At 55.6% G+C, this 19458-nt stretch overlaps 1 protein-coding gene across 1 annotated transcript in view; it reads left to right on the top strand.

Moving 5' to 3' along the window:
• The window catches only part of NKD1 (NKD inhibitor of WNT signaling pathway 1), an 85485-nt gene extending 70525 nt beyond the window's left edge, over positions 1-14960 (top strand). Inside the window, exons 5-10 of the mRNA XM_045076045.1 lie at positions 275-381; positions 3381-3476; positions 8599-8746; positions 9219-9303; positions 10682-10809; positions 11549-14960. Coding sequence (XP_044931980.1) covers positions 275-381; positions 3381-3476; positions 8599-8746; positions 9219-9303; positions 10682-10809; positions 11549-12138 — 1154 coding nt within the window. The 3' untranslated portion in view covers positions 12139-14960. The remainder of the gene's footprint in view (positions 1-274; positions 382-3380; positions 3477-8598; positions 8747-9218; positions 9304-10681; positions 10810-11548) is intronic.
• Positions 14961-19458: the final 4498 nt, after the last annotated feature.

The raw sequence follows: 19458 nt of genomic DNA on the forward strand, positions 1-19458 counted from the left end.
TTGTCTGGGCTGTGTAGTTGGGGCAGGAAATGGCAGCCTGGAGGCGCCCTGGGGTCATCTGAGTGGCTGGCCTGGGTGCACCTGGGCGGGCTCTGGGGCATCCCTCCGGCAGCCCTGGACATTCCCCGAGGCCAGAAAGCAAAGTGACTTTGATCTTAGTGCATGGGAAGGCCAGGAAGGGGTCCAGTCCCCAGAATGAAGCCCCAATGGGGGCGGAGGCCCCAAGGCCCAGCTGGGGACCGTCCTCACGCTGTCTCACTTGCCCTCCCCGCAGTGGCCCTGCCTCCTGAGAAGACAGACGGGCTGGCCAGTGGAGACGAGAAGAGGAGGGAGAAGGTGAGCGAATCTTGCCCAGGCTCCAAGAAGCAGCTGAAATTTGAAGTAAGTACCCTTTCCCTGCGCTGGGCTCTGGAGAAAAGTGTTTCTGTCCCCTTGGCGGGAGGGAACAGAACTTTCCTTCTTTTCAAGGAGGGAAGCTGAGGCCCGTGCAGATGCAAAGGCCTTTCACCTCCTGTGGGACCCACTGCCCTCTGTGGGAGGTTTGTCCCTCCCCGTCTGGGGCTGCTCCAGCTCTGCACGGGCCCCGGGGACTCAGCACCGCCATCCCACTGGGCTGTGTCCTGGCAGTCTGGGGAGGCCCTGAGTGGGGACCTGGGGATTGGCTGGCCCTGGCGCTGCCATTACCATCTGAGGTCATTGCCTTCTCTTCTGGGCCTCGGTTTCCTCGTAACTGGAAGAAGCCTCTGATTTTGACTCCTGGGGCTGTTCTAGGGAACATGGCACGGTTCTTGGGTAGACTGGATGCCAAGGCAGAAGGCCTTAGGCAGGTCCCCGGCCCTATCTGGGACTCAGATTCCCTGTGTGGTCAACAACCAAAGGAACATGTCGTCCTCGAGCTTGCAGTCTGTCCATCCTGCCCCATCCCAAACAGTACGTTAAGCTCCTTCTGTGTATCAGGCAGGGCCGGGTGCAGGAGAGCAGAACCTGGGCCTCTCGGCACAGAGCTTACTGGCTTCTCTCTGCCCCCCCTTCTCCTCCCTTCTTCGTTCTCTGCCTCCCTCCCTGAGACCACTGGGGCAGAGCTCTAGCAGGCTGGGGTTTGCATGGCCCTGCCCTCCCGGAGCACAGTGTGGTGGGGGAGGCGGGAGAGAGACCCAGTCCTAGTGACTGCACAGCTGAGGATGTAATGGGGGGTCTGGGAGCACGCAGTAAGGTGGGTGCCACAGCCAGGCTGGAGGCCAGCTGGGTGATGGAGGTAGTTCTTGATGCTGTGTACTGTGGTGGCTGAAAGCAGAGAATGGGGCGGATACCAGTCTGCATTGAGCCTCTGAGTGCCGGAGTAGGAGTTGGGAGAGGTGAGGACAGGAAGCCTCTGGGATAAGGAGAGCACTTCCGACTGAGTGAACAGCAGGAGCAAAGGCCCTGAGGTCAGCCAGGGTTGCGAGCTGTCTGGGAACAAGCAGCATCATAGGGCATAGTGATGGCAGGTGGTGGCGGGGAGATGACTCGGGACAGGGTGTGACAGGGTCCCAACGGGCCTTGAATGCAGGAGGTGAGGGGGGCGGGCAACATCCCACTGGGGAGCTGGGGTTGCTAGCTGCTTCTCCGAGACCACCAGAGTGTCTTCTAGGGGTGGTTGGGCAGAGCTGAGGGCCGAGTGCTGCGGCAGAGGGAGGGCTCGGACTCAGAGCTCTCACTTCCCTGGAGGCCCAAGGGGGCCGATTTTTGGAAGGGCCGGGCTGACTGTCTGGGACTCATCCACGGCCCCTGAGGACGACTCACCTGAGACACCTAGGTGGTAGTGGAGGGATTAAAGACGCAGATGACAGAATTTGGGGCGGGGGAGGGCATAGTTACCGAACCCCGAGCTGTCTTTGGAGCTGCGCAGAAGGGCCGGGGAGAAGGAATCAGAGAAACACTCTGTGTGCATGTGTATGAATGTGTGTGTGGGCAAGTGTGCGGGGCGAGCGCTGTGCTACATGAAACGGTGCCTCGCAGAGCAGAGCGGGCACTTGGCAGGTATCAGACGGGCATGTCACAACTGAGGGAAGGCTGACTTTGAACTCCGCGTGGGCCGCCCGAGGACTGCTGGAGGGAACTGGCTTCGAGCTGTAGAGGCTGGGGGCAGGGATGCCGCACTCAAGCTCATCCCTGCCAGCATGCATAGGCCGGGTGTCACTCCCCTCTGGGGTGCTGAGCCTGCCTTCCTGCAAAAGGAGGGGGCAACTGGGGCAAGATGTGGAACAGAATGGCCTGGGAGCATCTTGGCTGGTTTTTATAGAATCTTGTAAACCTCTTTCCCCAAACGGCCAGCATTTCTCGAACTTTCTATCTGGTGTTCAAGGGCTCCTACGGACACACTGCCAAGGACCGAGCTCATCACTTCCCAGCTCGGGTGCCCAGCCGGGTCCCATGAGTGATGATCATGAAGTCGTTGTGAACATTACATGCATCCTGTTACCGTTACAGCGAAGACAATGGCAGCTATTATCGTTAATTGCACTTCTCTAGGTGCCAAACAGTTCCTTGCTTTTTCCAGGTCCCCCTTTGCAGAGCCCAAGGCAAGGACTTGGCAGGTGATCCCAGGGAGCAGCAAAGGAGGGCAGCCAAGACCAGTGGGTGAATGGGCGGACCAGCGCCAAGGCAGATGGGGCTCAGTCTTGCTGGGACCCCCCCCCCCTCCACTCCCTGAGAACCATGCAGAATGCCTGATGCTGCCCCAGGCATTCAGTCCCTGGTTTTCAGGGCTTCCTCCGGCACAGAAGCTGGCTGCTGGAGGTGGGAGGTCGGGAACTGGCCTGAGAATTCGTGACGTGGGGCTCTCCATGCTCCCAACGGGCTCGTGAGATCAGTACTGGCCTTTCCTGTAATTTACATGAGGGGAAACTTCCAGAGAAGCCACGCCCAGGGTCACACAGCCATGGAGGGCCACTACAGGCATCTCCTGGGCCTGAGCTGGAGTTTTACCCTATAATGCTTGTTCACCCTCTTCTGCCTTCCATATATGGTGGCCATCCTGGGCGTCCGGCCATAGCTTCCCATTACTGGTCCCCGTGTCTTCCAGTAATTTTTGTCCCTTGGTCCAGTTTCCATCTCCCTGAGGCCATGAAGCTTCCTCTCAGACCCCCAGCTCACAGCCCCCTGGTGTTTCCTTTGCCTTCAAAGACCCAGAGGCTGTCTGGCTCGCCCACAGGCATCTCTCCCTGGGCCAGACCTGCCCTGCCCTGCCCTGCTGGGCCTGGCCTCCCTGCCTGGCCCCTCAGCTATTATTCATTATGATCGTCCTTCACACAAGGCCTGGGGAGGGCAGTGAGGAGGCGGCTGCCCAGTGAGCTGGCCTCTGGGTACTCCAGCCACACCCGTGGGTTGTCTGTGTCCAGGAGCTACAATGTGACGTGTCCGTGGAAGAGGACAGCCGGCAGGAGTGGACCTTCACCCTCTACGACTTTGACAACAATGGCAAGGTCACCCGTGAGGTGAGTACACCTGCCAGGGCCCGCTGCCTCTGGCCACACCCTTGGGCCCTCCTGCCCTTCCCCCTCCCTCTTCTCCAGGGCAGCCTACCAGGTGGAGGCCAGGAGGGGTGAGGTAGGGAGGGGAGCCAGGCTGCTGGAGCTTTAGGGAGACCTGGAGGGGTGTCCTATAGCTGCCCAGTGAGTGGGCAAGCAGGGACAGAGGAAGGGGTGACCAGGATCCCTTGCATTCAGCTGAGGCGGGAGGTCAGGGGATTAGCCCTGAGAGCCCCCCTCCCACCTGGAGGAGGACCCAGGTCCCACCAAAGTCCTGCCCTGCTGCCTCCTCTTTGGAGTTGGAGAGCTCTGGCTGGGGCAAGGGCTGTGACCACCCCAGGCAGCTTCCCATCTCAGCCAGTGTGCCCAGGAGCTGGGGCCAGGCGGGCATCCAGAGGCTAGGCCGCCCTCTGTTGAGGCAGGAAAGAGCACCCCCCGCCTCCCGAGAGCACTGCGCCCAGTCACAGGCCTGTTTGTCACCACCCTTCTCCCTCAGAATGCTGGCATCTCTCCCCTCAGCCCTCCTGCCATACCTCTGTCCCCTGCGGAGCTGAGCCGAGTGAACATGGCATGCAGAGCTGAGATGGGGAGAGGCCCAGCAGGCGCAGGGCAGGAGCGCTCAGGGTGTTTGTTTAAGGCGCTGGAGGAGACTCGCGTGGTGGCTGCTCCCCAGGAGACCTGGCTAGGGCCAGAGCCGGTAGGGCAGGCCCTGGCTTCAGTTCCTGGGGCTCAGGGAAGCCACCGGTGGGTTGGTGGAAGCAGGGGTAGGACCTGGTCTGAGCTACTGAGCTCTGCCTCCCATTTTCCCTGGGCCAGGCACCCCTTCTGCCTTCTTGCTGCTTTTCCCACCGTCCCCCCGGGACATCCTCTCCCTCCCCAGGAGGCCCTGGTTTTCAGATGGGTGTAGGAGTCTGAGAGCAGCATGGCTGCCTGCACACCCGCCTCATGTCCCGCTCGGAAGGGGTCAGGGGTGTCCCCAGAGAAGCTTTGCTGTCTTCTCTCTGCCTGGTTCAGAGCTATGGATTTTTTTTTTTTTTTTTCCGGGGCTTGGTGCAGGAGAAACTGCTGGGAGGGATGCCTGGGTGAGGAAAGGGCAACTCTTCCTCAGGCTGGGACTTAAGGAATGTTTGAACAGGGTGGGGGAAGCTGTGAGTGACTTTTAATCATTCAAGACTCTTGCGGATAGAAGTGACAGAATCCCAGAAAAATGCTCTCGGTTTACCAAAAAAAAAAAAAAAAAAAAAAAAAAAAAAAAAAAAGGAATGTATTGTGATCCAGGGCACTGACTTCAGGCATGGCTGGATCCAGAGGCTTGGCGCCCTCAAGCCTAGCTATCTTCAAGGCTCTGTTCCCTCTGTGTTCCTCCATTGTCCGGCAGCCCTTCCCCTGGCCAGTAGTGAGGTGACGGCTGACATTTTCCTGCTGTCCGGGACGCTCAGCAACCCTCCCAATTCAGAAGTTCCAGAATGGAATCTCACCAGCTCTGACCGCCTCACCTGTCATTTTTGCCGTGGGTTTGCAATGCTTGGGATGGCCCTATTCTGGGTTGTAGGAGCAGGGAGATGTTACCAGATACATGAGACACAAAGAGTGAAAATGAGAGGGGGTGTGTAATCAGCTCACAAAATAAAATCAAGGTACTGTTTTTAGGGGGCAGGGGAATGGGTTCTGGGCAGGCAAAGCCCGGAGAGGGGCTTGGGTATTTGGGAAGCAGTGGAAATGCCTCTTGGTTGGAGACCTTGGGGAAGCCGGGGAAGGGGGTGGTTTAGAGGAACCCCTATCCCCCTCCAGCTGTGATGCTTTGTGTGAGAGGTTATGGTTTTTCTGGAGTGAGCGCTGCCCTTCCTCGCCACCCTGTTTGGGAATGGCAGCTGTGGTGTAATTATCTTCCCAGGGAAACACTCTGCAGTCTGGGAGCTTGGTTAGCTGAGCTGAACGGCCGTGGCCCGGCCGTCTGTCAAGGCCACACGGGCAACCGGGCTGGGGTGCAGAGGGTGGCATTGCCCTCTCTTCTGACTTGCATGGTGGCCAAGACCCTACCGCCCCTGTGAGCCACTGCCTTCGTTCCTTGCTGCTTTGAAAATTGCTGACCGTAAGAGGGCTGGCCCCCTACCTCGGAGGAGGCCTTGCAGAAACCCGAGGGCACACCCTGCTGTCTGGTTCTGCTCTGGGCCTTTCTTTACCCTTGGTAATGAGAGGAAGAGTAGGGAAGTGAGGGTTCCTGAGGTGGGTGGCCCAGCCCGGCCTCAAGAAGACCATCCCTGGATCGTGTCTTCCTGCCCCCAGGAGCGAGGGGGCTGGCTTCCAGTCCAGGGAGAACCCAGCCTCCTGCTTCCCCTTGGTTTATTTTTAGCCCCGAGGCCACGCCTCAAAGCTGGCTATAAATACCAGTCCCCTGCATGCTCCCTGGCTGTCTGTGGGCATGTTTCTGTGGCCTGGGGCAGATCGGCTCCCATCTCAACGCAGCTACAGTCCAGAGTGGGCGCCTCGGCTCACTTCCCAACTCAGAAGAAAGTACCTGTTCATTTGTGCAATAAATACTCGCAGGCACCTACTTCTGTGTGCTGCGCCCCATGCAGGCAAGAGCTGATTTCTCAGCTGGGATTGCCAGAGCGTGCCTGTTCCTAGACCCTGAGTCATGGCCCCCCCACCCCCAGCCCTGGTTTGGGATAGGACGCTGGAGGGGATGATGCTGATGAACCTTACTTTTCTCATCTGTGAAATGGAGATACTGGCGCCTCGGGCATGAGCTTCCTAAGACGGGAAGAGGAGGGAGCCGATGCGGGTGTGCGGAGCGGCTCATGGGAAGAAGCGAGGAGAGCTGTCCTCTGCAGGCCTGGCCGCAGGAGCTGAGATCGCTGAGTGACTGATCGGGGTTGCAAACTGGGTCTCACACGGGCATCCTTCATGACCCCAACGTAAACCCTGAGATGTTCCGGCCCAGCCCTCCCCACCCCAGAATGTTTTGTTAAAAATTAAGTTATCGCAGGCAACCAAAGTAAAAATAGATGAAGTGACTCTATCAAAATTCAAAACCAACGTGCCTCAAAGGACAACAGCAGAGTGGAAGGCAGCCTGCAGCATGGGAGAGAATATTTGCAAATCACATAGCTGGTCAAAGATGAATATATGGGGGCGCCTGGGTGGCTCAGTGGGCTAAGCCTCTGCCTTCGGCTCAGGTCATGATCCCAGGGTCCTGGGATGGAGCCCCATATTGGGCTCTCTGCTCAGCAGGGAGCCTGCTTCCCTTCCTCTCTCTCTGCCTGCCTCTCTGCCTACTTGTGATCTCTGTCTGTCAAATAAATAAATAAAATCTTTAAAAAAAAAAAAGATGAATATACAGAATATAAAAAGAATTGCACGTCTGCAACGGGAAAACCAACAACCCAAGTAAAAAAAAAATGGGCAAAGAACCGGATTATTTTGCCAAAGAAGATACACCAGCTAATGGCCAAGAAGCCCATGAAAATGGGCTCAACGGCACTCATCATCAGGAGATGCAAATCAAAACTGCAGGAGATCCCACCTTATATGCGTTAAGATGGCTGTTATAAAAGAAAAAAAAACACACATAGACCGACAATGACGAGTGTCCTTGAGGCAGCAGCGACCTCAGAAGCCCTGTGCGCTGTGGGCGGGAATGTCCCAAGCTACGGCTGCTGTAAGAGACAGCACGGAGGGTCTTCAGAAAGCTAAGCCCAGAATTGCCACATGACACAGCAGTCCCACTTCTGAGCCTCTACAGCCCAAAGCAGGGTCTCAGGGAGTTGTTTGAGAGAATTACATATATATGTAATATACATACATATGTTTGAGAGGATTAACATATACATACAATGCACTATAATTTAGCCATAAAACAAAGGAAATCCTACTAGGGACCACAATAGGGAAGACCCTCCCGGACCACACGCTAAGGGCAACAAGCCAGCCACGGAAAAACCAATCCCGTGTGATTCCACCTCTATGAGGTACTGGGAATAGTTAGATTCCTAGAGTCAGAAAGTGGCATGGTGGTCACCAGGGCTGGGGAGATGGGGAGTTGTCAAAAATTAAATGGGTGTCCCATATCGGAGATTCTGAAGACTTAGTGGAAGATTCTGGATTTCTGGGATGACCCTCCCTTAGCCTGCATTGCCACGGTGCCAAGTGGGGGCCACCTCTGTGGGTTCCCCACTCCGGGTCCCTCATCCTTCTACCTGCCTGGCCACGGCCGTGCTTGGAGTCCCATCTGCCACCTCTGTCTGGGCAGCTTCCGGGTGGGGAAATCAGGTGAGGGAAGGCTGAGTCTGTCTGCTTATGAAGAGCCACAGGCCAGATAATTGGCCATCTGTGGGCCCGACTTACAGAGAGCAAATACCTTTCCAGAGGCTTCTACATCCTTTAAAGCTGGACGCCTCCCTTTCTGAAAAACGATCTTAGCAGATGCCCAGAACAAAGGGAGATGCTATATGATTCCTGCGTTCATCAGTCAGAAGTGTCTGAAACGCTTCACGGAGCGTGCGTTTGGACGTCTCCGTCCGACTGAGGGGCTAACTAAGGCCCAGAGAGAGGACGAGATTGGGTTAAGTTCTCACAGAATAGTTTATCTTCAGCAACATGCCTCCTTTCCCATTTTTCATTCAGAAGGAGCTCATCAGACCCCAGCAGCCTCCCCGACCTACCTCAGTCCACACTGACTGCTGGGGTGGGCAGTGCCCACCACAAGAGCCCTTCCCGGTGGGAGCGGGCTCAGCCTTTGCAGGACATACCAGAAGTCCTTGGCCATGGAGCATCAGCCCCCCAGGGTAACTCCACCAAGGAGGGATGAGACTTTTCTGAGGTGGGGTCCTCACCGTCCCTCTAAGGACCCAAGTGTAACCGAACCAGTTGCCTGTGGCCAGACCTGCTCATTCATGTCATCTCCTGCTCCCTGCATCCTAGGATCCCTTCCCAAGTGAACCCCTCATGTGTATAATTCTGCCTTAGACTTGACTTTGGGGGAGCCAACGGCTTTCTCTTCCTCAGGTGTCACCAGGCCCTCTGAGTCCCAGGGCTGTGGGCGTATGTGGCTGAACCCCGGGGGGGCTTTCTGCTTCCCTCCCTGCAGGACATCACCAGCCTACTGCACACGATCTACGAGGTGGTCGACTCCTCCGTCAACCATTCACCGACATCAAGCAAGACGCTGCGGGTGAAGCTCACGGTGGCCCCTGACGGAAGCCAGGCCAAGAAGGGCATCCTTCTCAATCACCCCGGTGAGGGGCTGGGGGGCCGCACAGACCACAGGGGCCAGTCCACTCCCAGCTCCCAGAAAGGATCACACCCCACTGACCTGGGAGGAGTGGAAGGGAGTCCCGGGGGGGGGGGGGGGGGGGCTTTCCCTGGGAGCGACTTTGTGGACAGGTGGAATTTGAACAGCTCCCTGAAAGAGCAGGATTTGCATAAGAAAGGAATTACAGGTGGGAGGCCCTATGTAGGCAGAGCCCGGGCTTGGACATGGCACATGAGGAGTCTGTAGGGGAGAAGGTAAGTGGCCAGGTAGCTGTGAGACCCCTCTGTGTGGTCTTGGCTTGGAGAACGCTTCTCACAGAGCCATGGTGAGCAGCTGTGGGCCAGTTGTCAAAGGCTGCATGGCGATGGGGGAGCTTGGAAAACCTCCACGGAGCCAGGAATCTGGTGGGCCCAGGCGTCCGCCGCTCACCCGGCTGTTTCTCGGGCGGGACTCAGACCTGCAGAGCACGAGGCCCAGAGCGGAGACCAAGCCTGCCGAGGAGCTGCGCAGCTGGGAGAAGAAGCAGCGAGCCCCACTCAGGTACAGTGGCTGTGTGTGCGGAGGCGGGGATGGACGACAGCCCGGGACCCTTGAACACATATTGAGCACCGGCTGTGTACCCCCTTACCCAGGGGATTTTGAGCAGGCGGCTCTAGTCTGTGTTTGCTTCAGGGGGCGGTGATTTCCGAAGACAAGCTCACAAAGCAAGCTCCGTTTGTAAAAAAGGACTAAATGTAGTTCCACATTCCCTCGTCCAGAACGCTTTGGGCCAGACAGGTTTTGGAATTCAGCATTGGCTGCGTTTTAGAAGGGAGATTCCCAGTGCATCTCTCCTCTATTCGGCATGGCATCCGGGCAGTACCCGCGATTTCGCACACTGAAACATCTGACGGACACGTGGGAATGTCCACACGACACGTGGGAATGTCCACTCGAGGTGGTACCAAGGCTACCGCTACTGTCACACCCATTTCGGGCAGGCCTGGCTGCCTAAAAGGTTATGAAAAATCTTTGCCTTCAGGCTTTTTGGGTTTCCGAATGGTGGCTAAAGGATTGTAGGCTGTGATTCTCTCCCACCTGTTATTTCTTTAACTGGAGGGAGGGACACAAAGAAGAGAGTGTGTTTAAAGAAAGGCTTTGAGTAAACAGGAATATAAAGTAGGAGGCATGAGGATGTAGGAAGCATCCTTGGCCGGAAGTCAGGGGCTGGATGGCACAACCTGCCAGGGGAATGGGAAGGAAGGGACCGGATTGTGACAGGCGCCCGCCCATAGGGAAAGGACAGAAGGCAGTCTCTGCAGGGGCCCCAGCTTGGTGTGGGGAGGGATGCATAGGCTAGCTGTGTTGGGGAATGGGGCGGATGAGAGGGGTGGGGTTGGCAGCTCAGAGAGCCTTGCAGGGGAGAGGCAGGGAGTTCGGACTCCCACAGAGGGAAAAAGGTGGCCTCTGGGGGCACCACTTTCCCCACCCCCTCCTGATGCACGCTCCATTCTTGGCTTACAGAGCCTGCCACCCTCAGCTCCAGTGGGCAACTTCTGCTGCCCACATTTGCTGGGAACGAGCCCAGGGCTGAGGTTTCCCGTTTGCAACGGGCACACATGGTTTGAAGCCTGACTTTGGGGCTTCTGTAAGTTTTGACCAGGTACCTCTGATGGTTTCTTTGGACCTGTTCAAGGACCTCTCCTGTCCTCCCAGAAGGCCCAGGGCAGCCAGCAGAGGTCTGCATCTCTGCTATCAGAGAGGAACTAGAGGCACTGATGGCTGAGATGACCACTCCCTCCCCTCCCTGCCCCTTCCCAAGACCCGGAAGATGAACGAAGGGTCCAAAAGGAATTGTCCTGGTGGCTTCCCAGGAGACTGTGGAGCTATCCCCCAGCTAGGGCTGGTGCCCACCCCCTCACTGGCTTTCTTACCCTAGGTTCCAGGGTGACAGCCGTCTGGAGCAGTCTGGCTGCTACCACCACTGCGTGGATGAGAACATTGAGAGGAGAAACCACTACTTAGATCTCGCCGGGATAGAGAACTACACGTCTCAGTTTGGGCCTGGTAAGGGAGCTTGTGCACCCGGGAGGCAGGGCAAGGGCAGGGCTGGGCTGTCCATGCGGGGTGGTGTTCATTATACCCCTCTGGGGTGGGGGAAAATGCAGGTTTTACAGGATGGGTTAAAGACTCTTCTTGGAGGAGATGACATTAAAACCGTTTTAAAAATGAGCACATGCCCCAAGTTGAACAAAATCAAATGGTACCTCAGGGCCTCTCATGCGATGAAAACCATTGCTCTGTGCCTCACCCCAGTCATCCCCCTCCCCCCGCCCCGGACCCTGCTTCCCTGTTCCATCAGCAAAATGCCACTCTGTCTTCCTCAGATGTTGATATCTGTTCGCCCCCTGCTGAGATAAATGAAGAGGTAGCTCATTAATTTCATACCCCTGAACTCCCTACTCCCCTTCCTCCTTCTACATGTAATTCCTGGGTTAGTTACCATCGTAAGTTAAGGAATATGCCTGTAGATTTCTGTTCCCATGACCTCAGACAGCAACTTCTCCTTTCTCTCTTGGAAGGGAAGTTACTGATTTTTAAGGACCCAACAAAGAAACAGAGCTTCCCCCTTCACTGACAGCCAAGTTCCATTCCAGAGAAAGCAAGGAGTGGTCAGGGTAGGGAGGGGAGCTCTCAGAACAGTTACCAGTCCTGGAGCATGGGGGGCATAGGGGGTTTCTGGGGGCACAGAGCAGCCCCAGCACACAATAGTTGCTCATGAAATATCTGTTAAATTGGTTCCTAGGCTCCCCATCAGTGGCCCAGAAGTCAGAGCTGCCCCCCCACACCTCTAACCCCACTCGGTCTCGCTCCCATGAGCCAGAAGCCATCCACGTCCCACACCGAAAGCCCCAAGGCGCGGACCCAGGCTCCTTCCACTTCCTTGACACCCCATTCGCCAAGGCCTCGGAGGTCCAGCAGCGGCTTCGGGGCGCCCAGGACGGGAGCAAGCACTTTGTGAGGTCCCCCAAGGCCCAGGGCAAGAGCGTGAGTGTGGGCCATGTGGCCAGAGGAGTGCGAAGCAAACCCCCTCTGGGCCCCACCATCCCTGCGGTGTCCCCAGCCGCCCACCTGGCCGCCAGCCCATCCCTCCTTCCCACGCTGGCACCCCTCGGGCACAAGAAGCACAAGCACCGAGCCAAGGAGAGCCAGCCGGCCTGCCGGGGTCTGCAGGCGCCCCTGGCCGTGGGCGGCAGTGTCTTGGGGCGGGACCGCGCGAGGGACCTGCCCGCCGTGGTGGTGTATGAGAGCCCGGCTGGCCAGGCGGTCCAGAGACACGAACATCACCACCACCACGAACACCACCACCATTACCACCACTTTTACCAGACATAGACCCCTCCCCAGAAGCCCCCACCCCGGCCATATGAAGGACCCCCCCCTTCCCCAGGCTCTCCCCAAGGCATTATTATTCTATTAATTATTGTTATTATGATGATTATTGTTATTAATAATTATTGTTACTCCACTAATATTCAGCTAGCCTCCATGTAGAAGATATATGGAAACACAGAACTAAACTTTTATTTATATGTTGTGAGGACTGCATAACTTATCCAAGAAAATGACTCTGGGTTTGCAAGTGGCCTGTTGGGGGTGGAGGCTCTCTGGGGCTCCCGAGCGGCGCTTCCACGCAGGGCTGGCTCATACCCTTCCCGGCTCTAGGGGAGCCCTCAGCCAGAACTGTGCCCTACCCCAGTCTCTTCCAGGAGAACACCCTTACCTGGCCCGCTTCCAGAGACCCTCGAAATCTCCGAGAAGATAAACAGCTGCTACCTCTTAGTATTATTCTGATTTTCTTTGGCCCTTAACTGATTGTAATGTGCTACAAGGGATTTCAGCGGACCGCAGACGCGTGACCTTCCTGGCTGTTGTGTTTTTATGTCCCAACCTAGAAACCCTAGCTGTCCTTTCTGGAGTTCCCTTTCATGCCTCTCCAGTGGGATCACGTCCTTGCCCAAAACCTGTCCCATCTTTTCTGCCGCGTACCACGTGGAAACACACGTCTCCCCCTCCCTTCCCTTGTTCTCTCTTTTTTAGAAAGATACACACACACATATTTAAATACTGCCCCTGCAACCAGCCTTCTCATTTTGGAAACCTCTGGAGAGGGAACCCAACCACAAAAACAAGCGTGGTTTTCCCAGATCGGGCGTTTGTGTGTTGTCGGTCATGGCGGAAGATGTGGAAACCTCATGTTCTCTACCATTGGCAAATACATACATATCTACCTACATGCTTCTCTAACCGAGCTTCCTGTATCTATAGCTGGGCACTATCTGTCCGTTTCCATGTATCTTTCTATAAATATACACTCTCAGGTAAATTTTCCGGTGTGCAGAAATCAGTGGCTTGCTTCTCTAGACATGTCCTGAGCCCAGATGTCACCCTGTGTGCCTCTTGGTGGGGCCACTGTCCGTCAGATGCAAATGGTTGCTTGCCTCTCCTTGGCAGGTCCTTTTTCTGGGCTCAGGGTCTGACAGATTTGGAGAGGCCTGCTGGAGTCCAGAAGTTGGGAGGGCAGTGGAGACAGTGCCAAGAGTTGGGGCCCCAGAGCAGTGTCCTCCACAGAGCATGACTTGGTCTGATGAGAGCCTGGGGAGACTAGGAGAAGGACCACTGTCAACTAGTCGGGGTCCCATGGAAAACTTGACACGTGCTCCAACTGGGAAGTCTGAGGGGATGTTTACAAAGCATAGGCAAAGCCTCCAGAAAGAGTGCAGAATCCAGGGCCAGTGATGTGTGGGGCCACTTCTGCCCCTGCAGGGGAGCAGAGATGTGCCAGTCATCTTCAGGCAGAGCTGTGGGGTTGGGGGGATGCTACCCTAAGGAGCCATGAGGGACCATCACCCCTCAGGGACGCAGCCAGCCTGCGGGGACCTTACAGGGAAATCCATTTCTTGGTGCCACTCCTTCCTGTCGAAGCCCCTGGGAGCCAGAGGAAGCCACAGGGCCAGGGTGCCGGTTGAGGGCCATATGGATGCTCTTTCCAGGCAGGGAGCGAGCGGAGGGACACAAGGAGTGGCCAGCTGCTGGCCTCCTTGCTGGTTGGCTGCCAGATGGCATCTCTCCCAAAGCCTCCGATTTGGATTTGATGTGGCTGGAAAGGAGTTATTTTTGGTAGTGAGCTCTGGATGCGGATGCGCATCGGGCTAGAAGAGGTTAACTCATTCGCTAGTGATCACACAGCAGGTGGCAGAGCTGGGTTTCTAGTCTTCCCCAGCACCCCCTAACCACTGGAGGGCTTAACCACTGGGTCAGGTCTTCCCATGTTTTGAGTTGTGGGCTTCTTCCATCCGTAGCATCCAGCTCAAACAGGGGAAGGAGGGAGCCGGCCTCCAGAGGCCAGGAGCCGGGGTGGGATGAAGCGGAGAGGCGCTGGGCCCTGTCCCTCCCTCTCTGGGTTTATTTGTCTACCTCACCTCGAAGTGCTTTGTCACGCTGTGGGGGCTGCGGACTCTCTGAGCCCCGCAACCAGATGGAAAAGGATCTTCTGCGAGGGGTAGTCCAGGGCAGGATTCTGGTACCCACTCCTGGGCCAATCACTGGGGCCCACCTGAAGTCACGTGTCCAACCCAGGGCCAGGGGGCGGAGTCTGCGGGAAGGGAAGGAAGAGTGCGAGGCTAGAATTGCTATAAGGTGGAAAGGAACCAGGGATTGGGTCCCTACGGGGAGTCTCCCATTGGTGGTGGCTTTAGAGCGTTCCCTCAGCCTCTGAAAGGGGGTTGGACGCCATCTCTCGCAGCCTCTCGCCCTCCAGGATTCAGTTATTCCTTAAGGCACCTGAATTAATTCCTTAGGGATTTATTCAAAATACCGTTTTTGAAAAATCATGACCTGTGCCTGTGTCCAGAATCCCTGACTCCAACCTTCCCGGGCCCCTCCTGGGCCATTCAGTGAGGCTTGGAGGTTGTGAGCCCAGACGCTGGGGCCGGGCTGCCTGGCTTCAAATTCTGAGTCCTCAGTGCTCTGTGCTTCAAGCGGTACACGGTACTCCTCAAGCCTCTGTTTCCCCTCTGTCGAGGAGTATCTTAAGAGACCTACCCCACGGGGTTGTCGCGGAAAATTCACTGAGTTAACATAGACCTGGCCGGGAGGAGCACCACGAAAATGTTAGCTGCCGTTACTTACAAGAATAAATGCATTTCTGTAAGACACCTCTATGTTTAAATTTTGTTAATTCTTTGAAAAACCTTTATTTGTTTCAGAGGAGCTTTGGGTTTTGGAGAAAATCGAGGGAAAGATACAGATTTCCCACATACTCTACCCTACGCGGGCACAGCCTCCCGCATCATCAACATATCTCACCAGAATGGTACTTTTTTTTTTTTTTTAGACCAAAGATGAACCTATGTAGACCCTCAGTAATGACCAAGAGTCCATAGTTTGGCTCGGGGTTCACTCTTGGTATTGGGCATTCTGTGGGTTTGCACAAATAGACCATGATGTATCTGTCGTTATAATATCATATAGAGTATTTTCACTGCCCTAAAAATCCTCTGTGTCCTACCCATCCCTCTCTCCACCCCCCCCCCCGGTTTTGTTATTTAAGTAAATATTTCAAACAAGGTTTGAAACAGAAAATAGTAACAGTAACTGAACTCACCACCCAGATTTGACACATGCTGACAGTTTACAATATTTATTTCAGATCTATTTTTAAGAAAGAAAACACTGCCATGCTGCTTAATCCCTTTCCCACCCCCACTTTTTTATTTTTACCCGAGGAGTAACATAGCATTCATACTCAGGCCTTTCCTCTGTGACCTCATGTGTTTGGAGAGCTTACCCTGTGGCTAGAGAGCTTGGCCCCCTTCTCCAACAGCTGTTCAGCCTTCTCTTGCTCGGAGGCGCTGTCATGGACTTGCCCCATCCCCTCCTACCAGTCCTGTGGGTCTCTCATCCCAGTGGCTTGTAGGATCCTTGCGTACAATTGTCCCCGCCAGCAGGAGCAAGAGGGACAGTGCCAGCACGGAACTGCTGCTGAGTTCAAGGCCATGTGTGATTTCAATGTTGGTAGATTATAAATGACCTCTAAAAGCTGTACCAAATAGTTAGACGTTGAAGGAAGTAGAGAAAAAGAAAGAGGAGCAAGGGAGGGAGGGAGGAAGGAGAGAAGCAGGGAGGGAAAAGAAAACTAGAAGGGGTCAACCACACTTCTTGGTGAGGCTTTGAGCACACTTTCCCGCAGGCTGCTAGGGGTGGGTTTTGTCTTGTTTGCAAATCTCCTGACATCCTTTCCAGAGAAACCGCGGCTGCTTCTCCAGAACCCTGAGCTCCGAGCTCCTCTGGGGCCTGGAGAAGGTGTAGCGGGGACAGGACTCAACTTGGCCAGCTTTGTGTGCTCGCAGGAGCAGAGGCACTAGCTGGGGTCTAGGATGCCTCGTTTCTGCTCATCTGTCACTGGGTCCCAAGGATGTCTGGGGTGTCAGGCAGCCAGCCGGGCTGAGGCGTGAGGCTTGCAGCTGCCAGGCCCTGCTCTCATCTCCTGGGGAGCAGTAGGGGGTCGGGGAGCCTGAGTTGGAGATGGTCTCGTGCGCTTCCCACACAGCCGTGCCAATTACACTTTCTGGCAAAGGAAACAGCCAGGAGCAGTTTCTTTTGCTTCCCCTTCCTTGTGCTCAGCGTTTAGATGTCAAATCATTATAGGGCCGGAGGGAAGGCACCCTTGGAGGTGGCGGGAGGAGGGGAAGGCTGCCTGAATATCAAATACCGTTTCTGTCGTCGCAGCCACTAATGACCCCAGCTTCTGGGAGGCCGGTCAGCCCTCGAGGGAATGAAAGGGGACTCCTGAGAGGTGCTCAGTGTCAGCGGACCATGACACCCTCCAACGCCTTCACCTGCTCATTGAAGCAGGGCTGCACCCAGCAGACATGCTGGGGTGGCATGCCCCAAAAGACCCCACAGCAGCCTTGCCCTTGTCCAATCCAGGCCCAGCCTCCGCCCTCCCAGCCCTGCCTTGACTTCACCACCACCCCCCTCCCCGTCCCATGGGCATGGCCGGGCTTCCCATACGCACCTGCTGTTTTGCAGAGCTAATCGCTTTAGTGACTCCTAAAAGCCGTGTGGAGGGCACCCTTCCCCATTCATTAAAGTTTCATCACTGCCTTGTTGGGGGCTCTGATCTGGTTTTTGACTTGTCACCTTCTCCCAACCCCGAAGGCCGCTGAACCTCACCCTCTTCTCAGGAGATTGTGCCCTTGAATGACTTTACAGATCAAGACAGATCTTTTGTCTCCGCAAAAGACTTTCTGACCTCGACATCTTCCTTTAAAGTGAGGCGGGGAATGAGTGTGAGACCCATTTCTAGTAGCAGAAGCTGACCTCAAGGAGGAAATGACCCTGAGCCTGGCCTTGATTCCCCCAACTCCCGCTGACCCTCCTCTGGGCTTTACCCTCCACTTTCTCTCCCCAAAGGGGAAGAATCCTGGTGCTTTCGGCCTGTGAGCCTGGTGGGGACAAAAGGGCCTCTACCTCAACAGGAGACCCTCCAGATATGACTCGGGCTTAGACCACGTGGTGGGGAGTGGAACCGTGGGGAGGGCAGAATGGCAGGTTCACAGCCTCTAACTCTCATCCCGAGTGTTTCACAGTCACCCGGGGAGAGTGTTAAAAGTTTTAAAAATGCCAGTTCCAGGGCCCGCCTGCCTCCCATGATGCTGGTCTGGGGGGGGCGACTAGGTCTCTGCTCCCAGTGTCCTTCCGGTGAGCCAGACTGAGAACCCTGAGCCTTGCATTTACTCCAGATGACCTCATTCGAGGGAAATCCCTAACCTCAATGCACTATAAGCCTCTCCCAGGGAACATGTTAGATGCAGATACCTAGCCGCCCCCCCCCCCACCATGAGAATGAGATCATATGGGTCTGGAACGTGATGGCAGCAGGCATGAGTACCCTTGGCTGCCTCTCACCCAGGGAGTGCTGTTGCACTTGCACCCAGGGACCACAGTGTCAGAAACCCAGCAGCCTATGCTTTGGAGCAAGCAGGGTGGAACCCTCCCCTCCCCTTCAGGAGTAAGTGCACTGAGCCGTGAGCCTCTAAAAAGCCTCCTGATGTTGGAGCAAGTGGCCATGGCCACACCAGAGGGCAAAACCGGATAATCCAGTAACAAATCTCCTGGTGCAGGCCGAGTTCTTTTCCTCATTGCCCTGCCACCTAGACCTCAATAATGCCCCGCCCCTCCCCTGGTAAAACCACAGGCCCCCAAGGACAGCCAGCTCTAGTGAGAGTCCCAGGAGTGTCTTCTAGCAGGGATGAGTCCACAGTGACCCCTGGTGTGTGGACCACATACCTTCCTCCCTTGGCTCTTCAGGGAGATGCAAGGGGGCTCTTCTCCGTCTTCCCACTTCGTTTTGGTTTCCTTGCTCCCTGTCCTCGGTCAAGGCCAGCCTTCGGGAGTGGGGACTTGGTGCAACCACCAGCGATCCTCTTTGCATCGCTGTAGCCCCAGGCTTGGTTATGGTCAAGGTTACAGTGCCCTGCCCAGCTCCTCCAAGGGTCTGCTCTGGGGACCATGTCTGGGCTGACCCTTTGGAGAGCCCTTCCTGATCCCCCATGTCTGGGGGAAGAAGTATGCAGAGAGAGGCATTAGAGATTTAGAAGGATCTGGGTATGAGAATCCAGCCATGTAGTAACTGCCGGGGTCTGAGGAGGTCCTGGAGGAGGTGAGCAATCCCAGACCCCCCTCCCCGGGCCACCGCTAAGATCTCAGGGGGCAGAGCAGGACGAAGGCCTTAAGGGACTGTGAGCGCTACAATAGGATTATCACCCCCACCTGTCTACTTCACCCCAAGCTTTGACGACACCCTCCCCGAACCAGCTCCACTAAAATAACGCTTCATCATCACAAAATTCTGGGTAAGTTAATCAAAGCTGGCTCTAGCTTTTCTTGAACGAGACCTCAGTTCTTGGAACCAAGTTAGCCAGTGCCCAGAGAAAGGACTTCTGTAACTGCCCTTCCCCAGAGCATGCACACAGTAGGTGGTGACTAAAAGGAAAAGGAGGAATGTCAGAGAAAGAAAGGCAGGAAGGAGGGGATTGCGCATCCTTTAGCAACTGGAGGGTTTACAGGGGTTCTGCCCTGGAATTCTTGACTGTGGAGTTGGGCAAAGCAGTCACAGTTCAGATAAAAGTCCGGGAAAGCAACACAGCATCAGTGACTTCTAATTTTGTTAAGTAAGAATGGAAAAGAAAAGAAAAGAAAACTGCAGTCTTTTACTGTTTAAAGAAAAATATTGAGCTTTATTGGAAAAGAACAACTCCTCGCCCCTCACTGTGTTGGTGTCCCACCCCTCCCCCACCGCAGCAAACCAGTGAACATTTGGCAGAATGTTCATTGTGTTTGGGAAAAGCCGTTTAACAGCACAGTGGTTGGGCAGGAGTTAGTGTCCCCATTTTAAAGATGGGAGAACTGAGTCTGGAGGAGGCAGGTGCAGTCCATATGGACACTCCTTCCTGCAACTGAGTCCCAGGCCAGCTCTTGGGGCCCCCTTTCCAGTCTGTGGTCTCAGCTGCCTGCTGAGGGACGTGGGGATGGGGCTGGCTTCTGTGATGTCTGGGGAGAAGGCTTCCACGGCCTCAATCACGGGCTAGGGACTCTGCAGGGGCCATTTTGGTGACCCTGCTTGCATAGACAAGGCTTGGCTGTAGCCAG

The sequence above is a fragment of the Mustela putorius genome, unplaced genomic scaffold (genome assembly GCF_011764305.1).
Source record: "Mustela putorius furo isolate JIRA1106 unplaced genomic scaffold, ASM1176430v1.1 tig00000174_pilon_pilon_pilon, whole genome shotgun sequence".
In the NCBI taxonomy this organism is placed as follows: domain Eukaryota; kingdom Metazoa; phylum Chordata; class Mammalia; order Carnivora; family Mustelidae; genus Mustela; species Mustela putorius.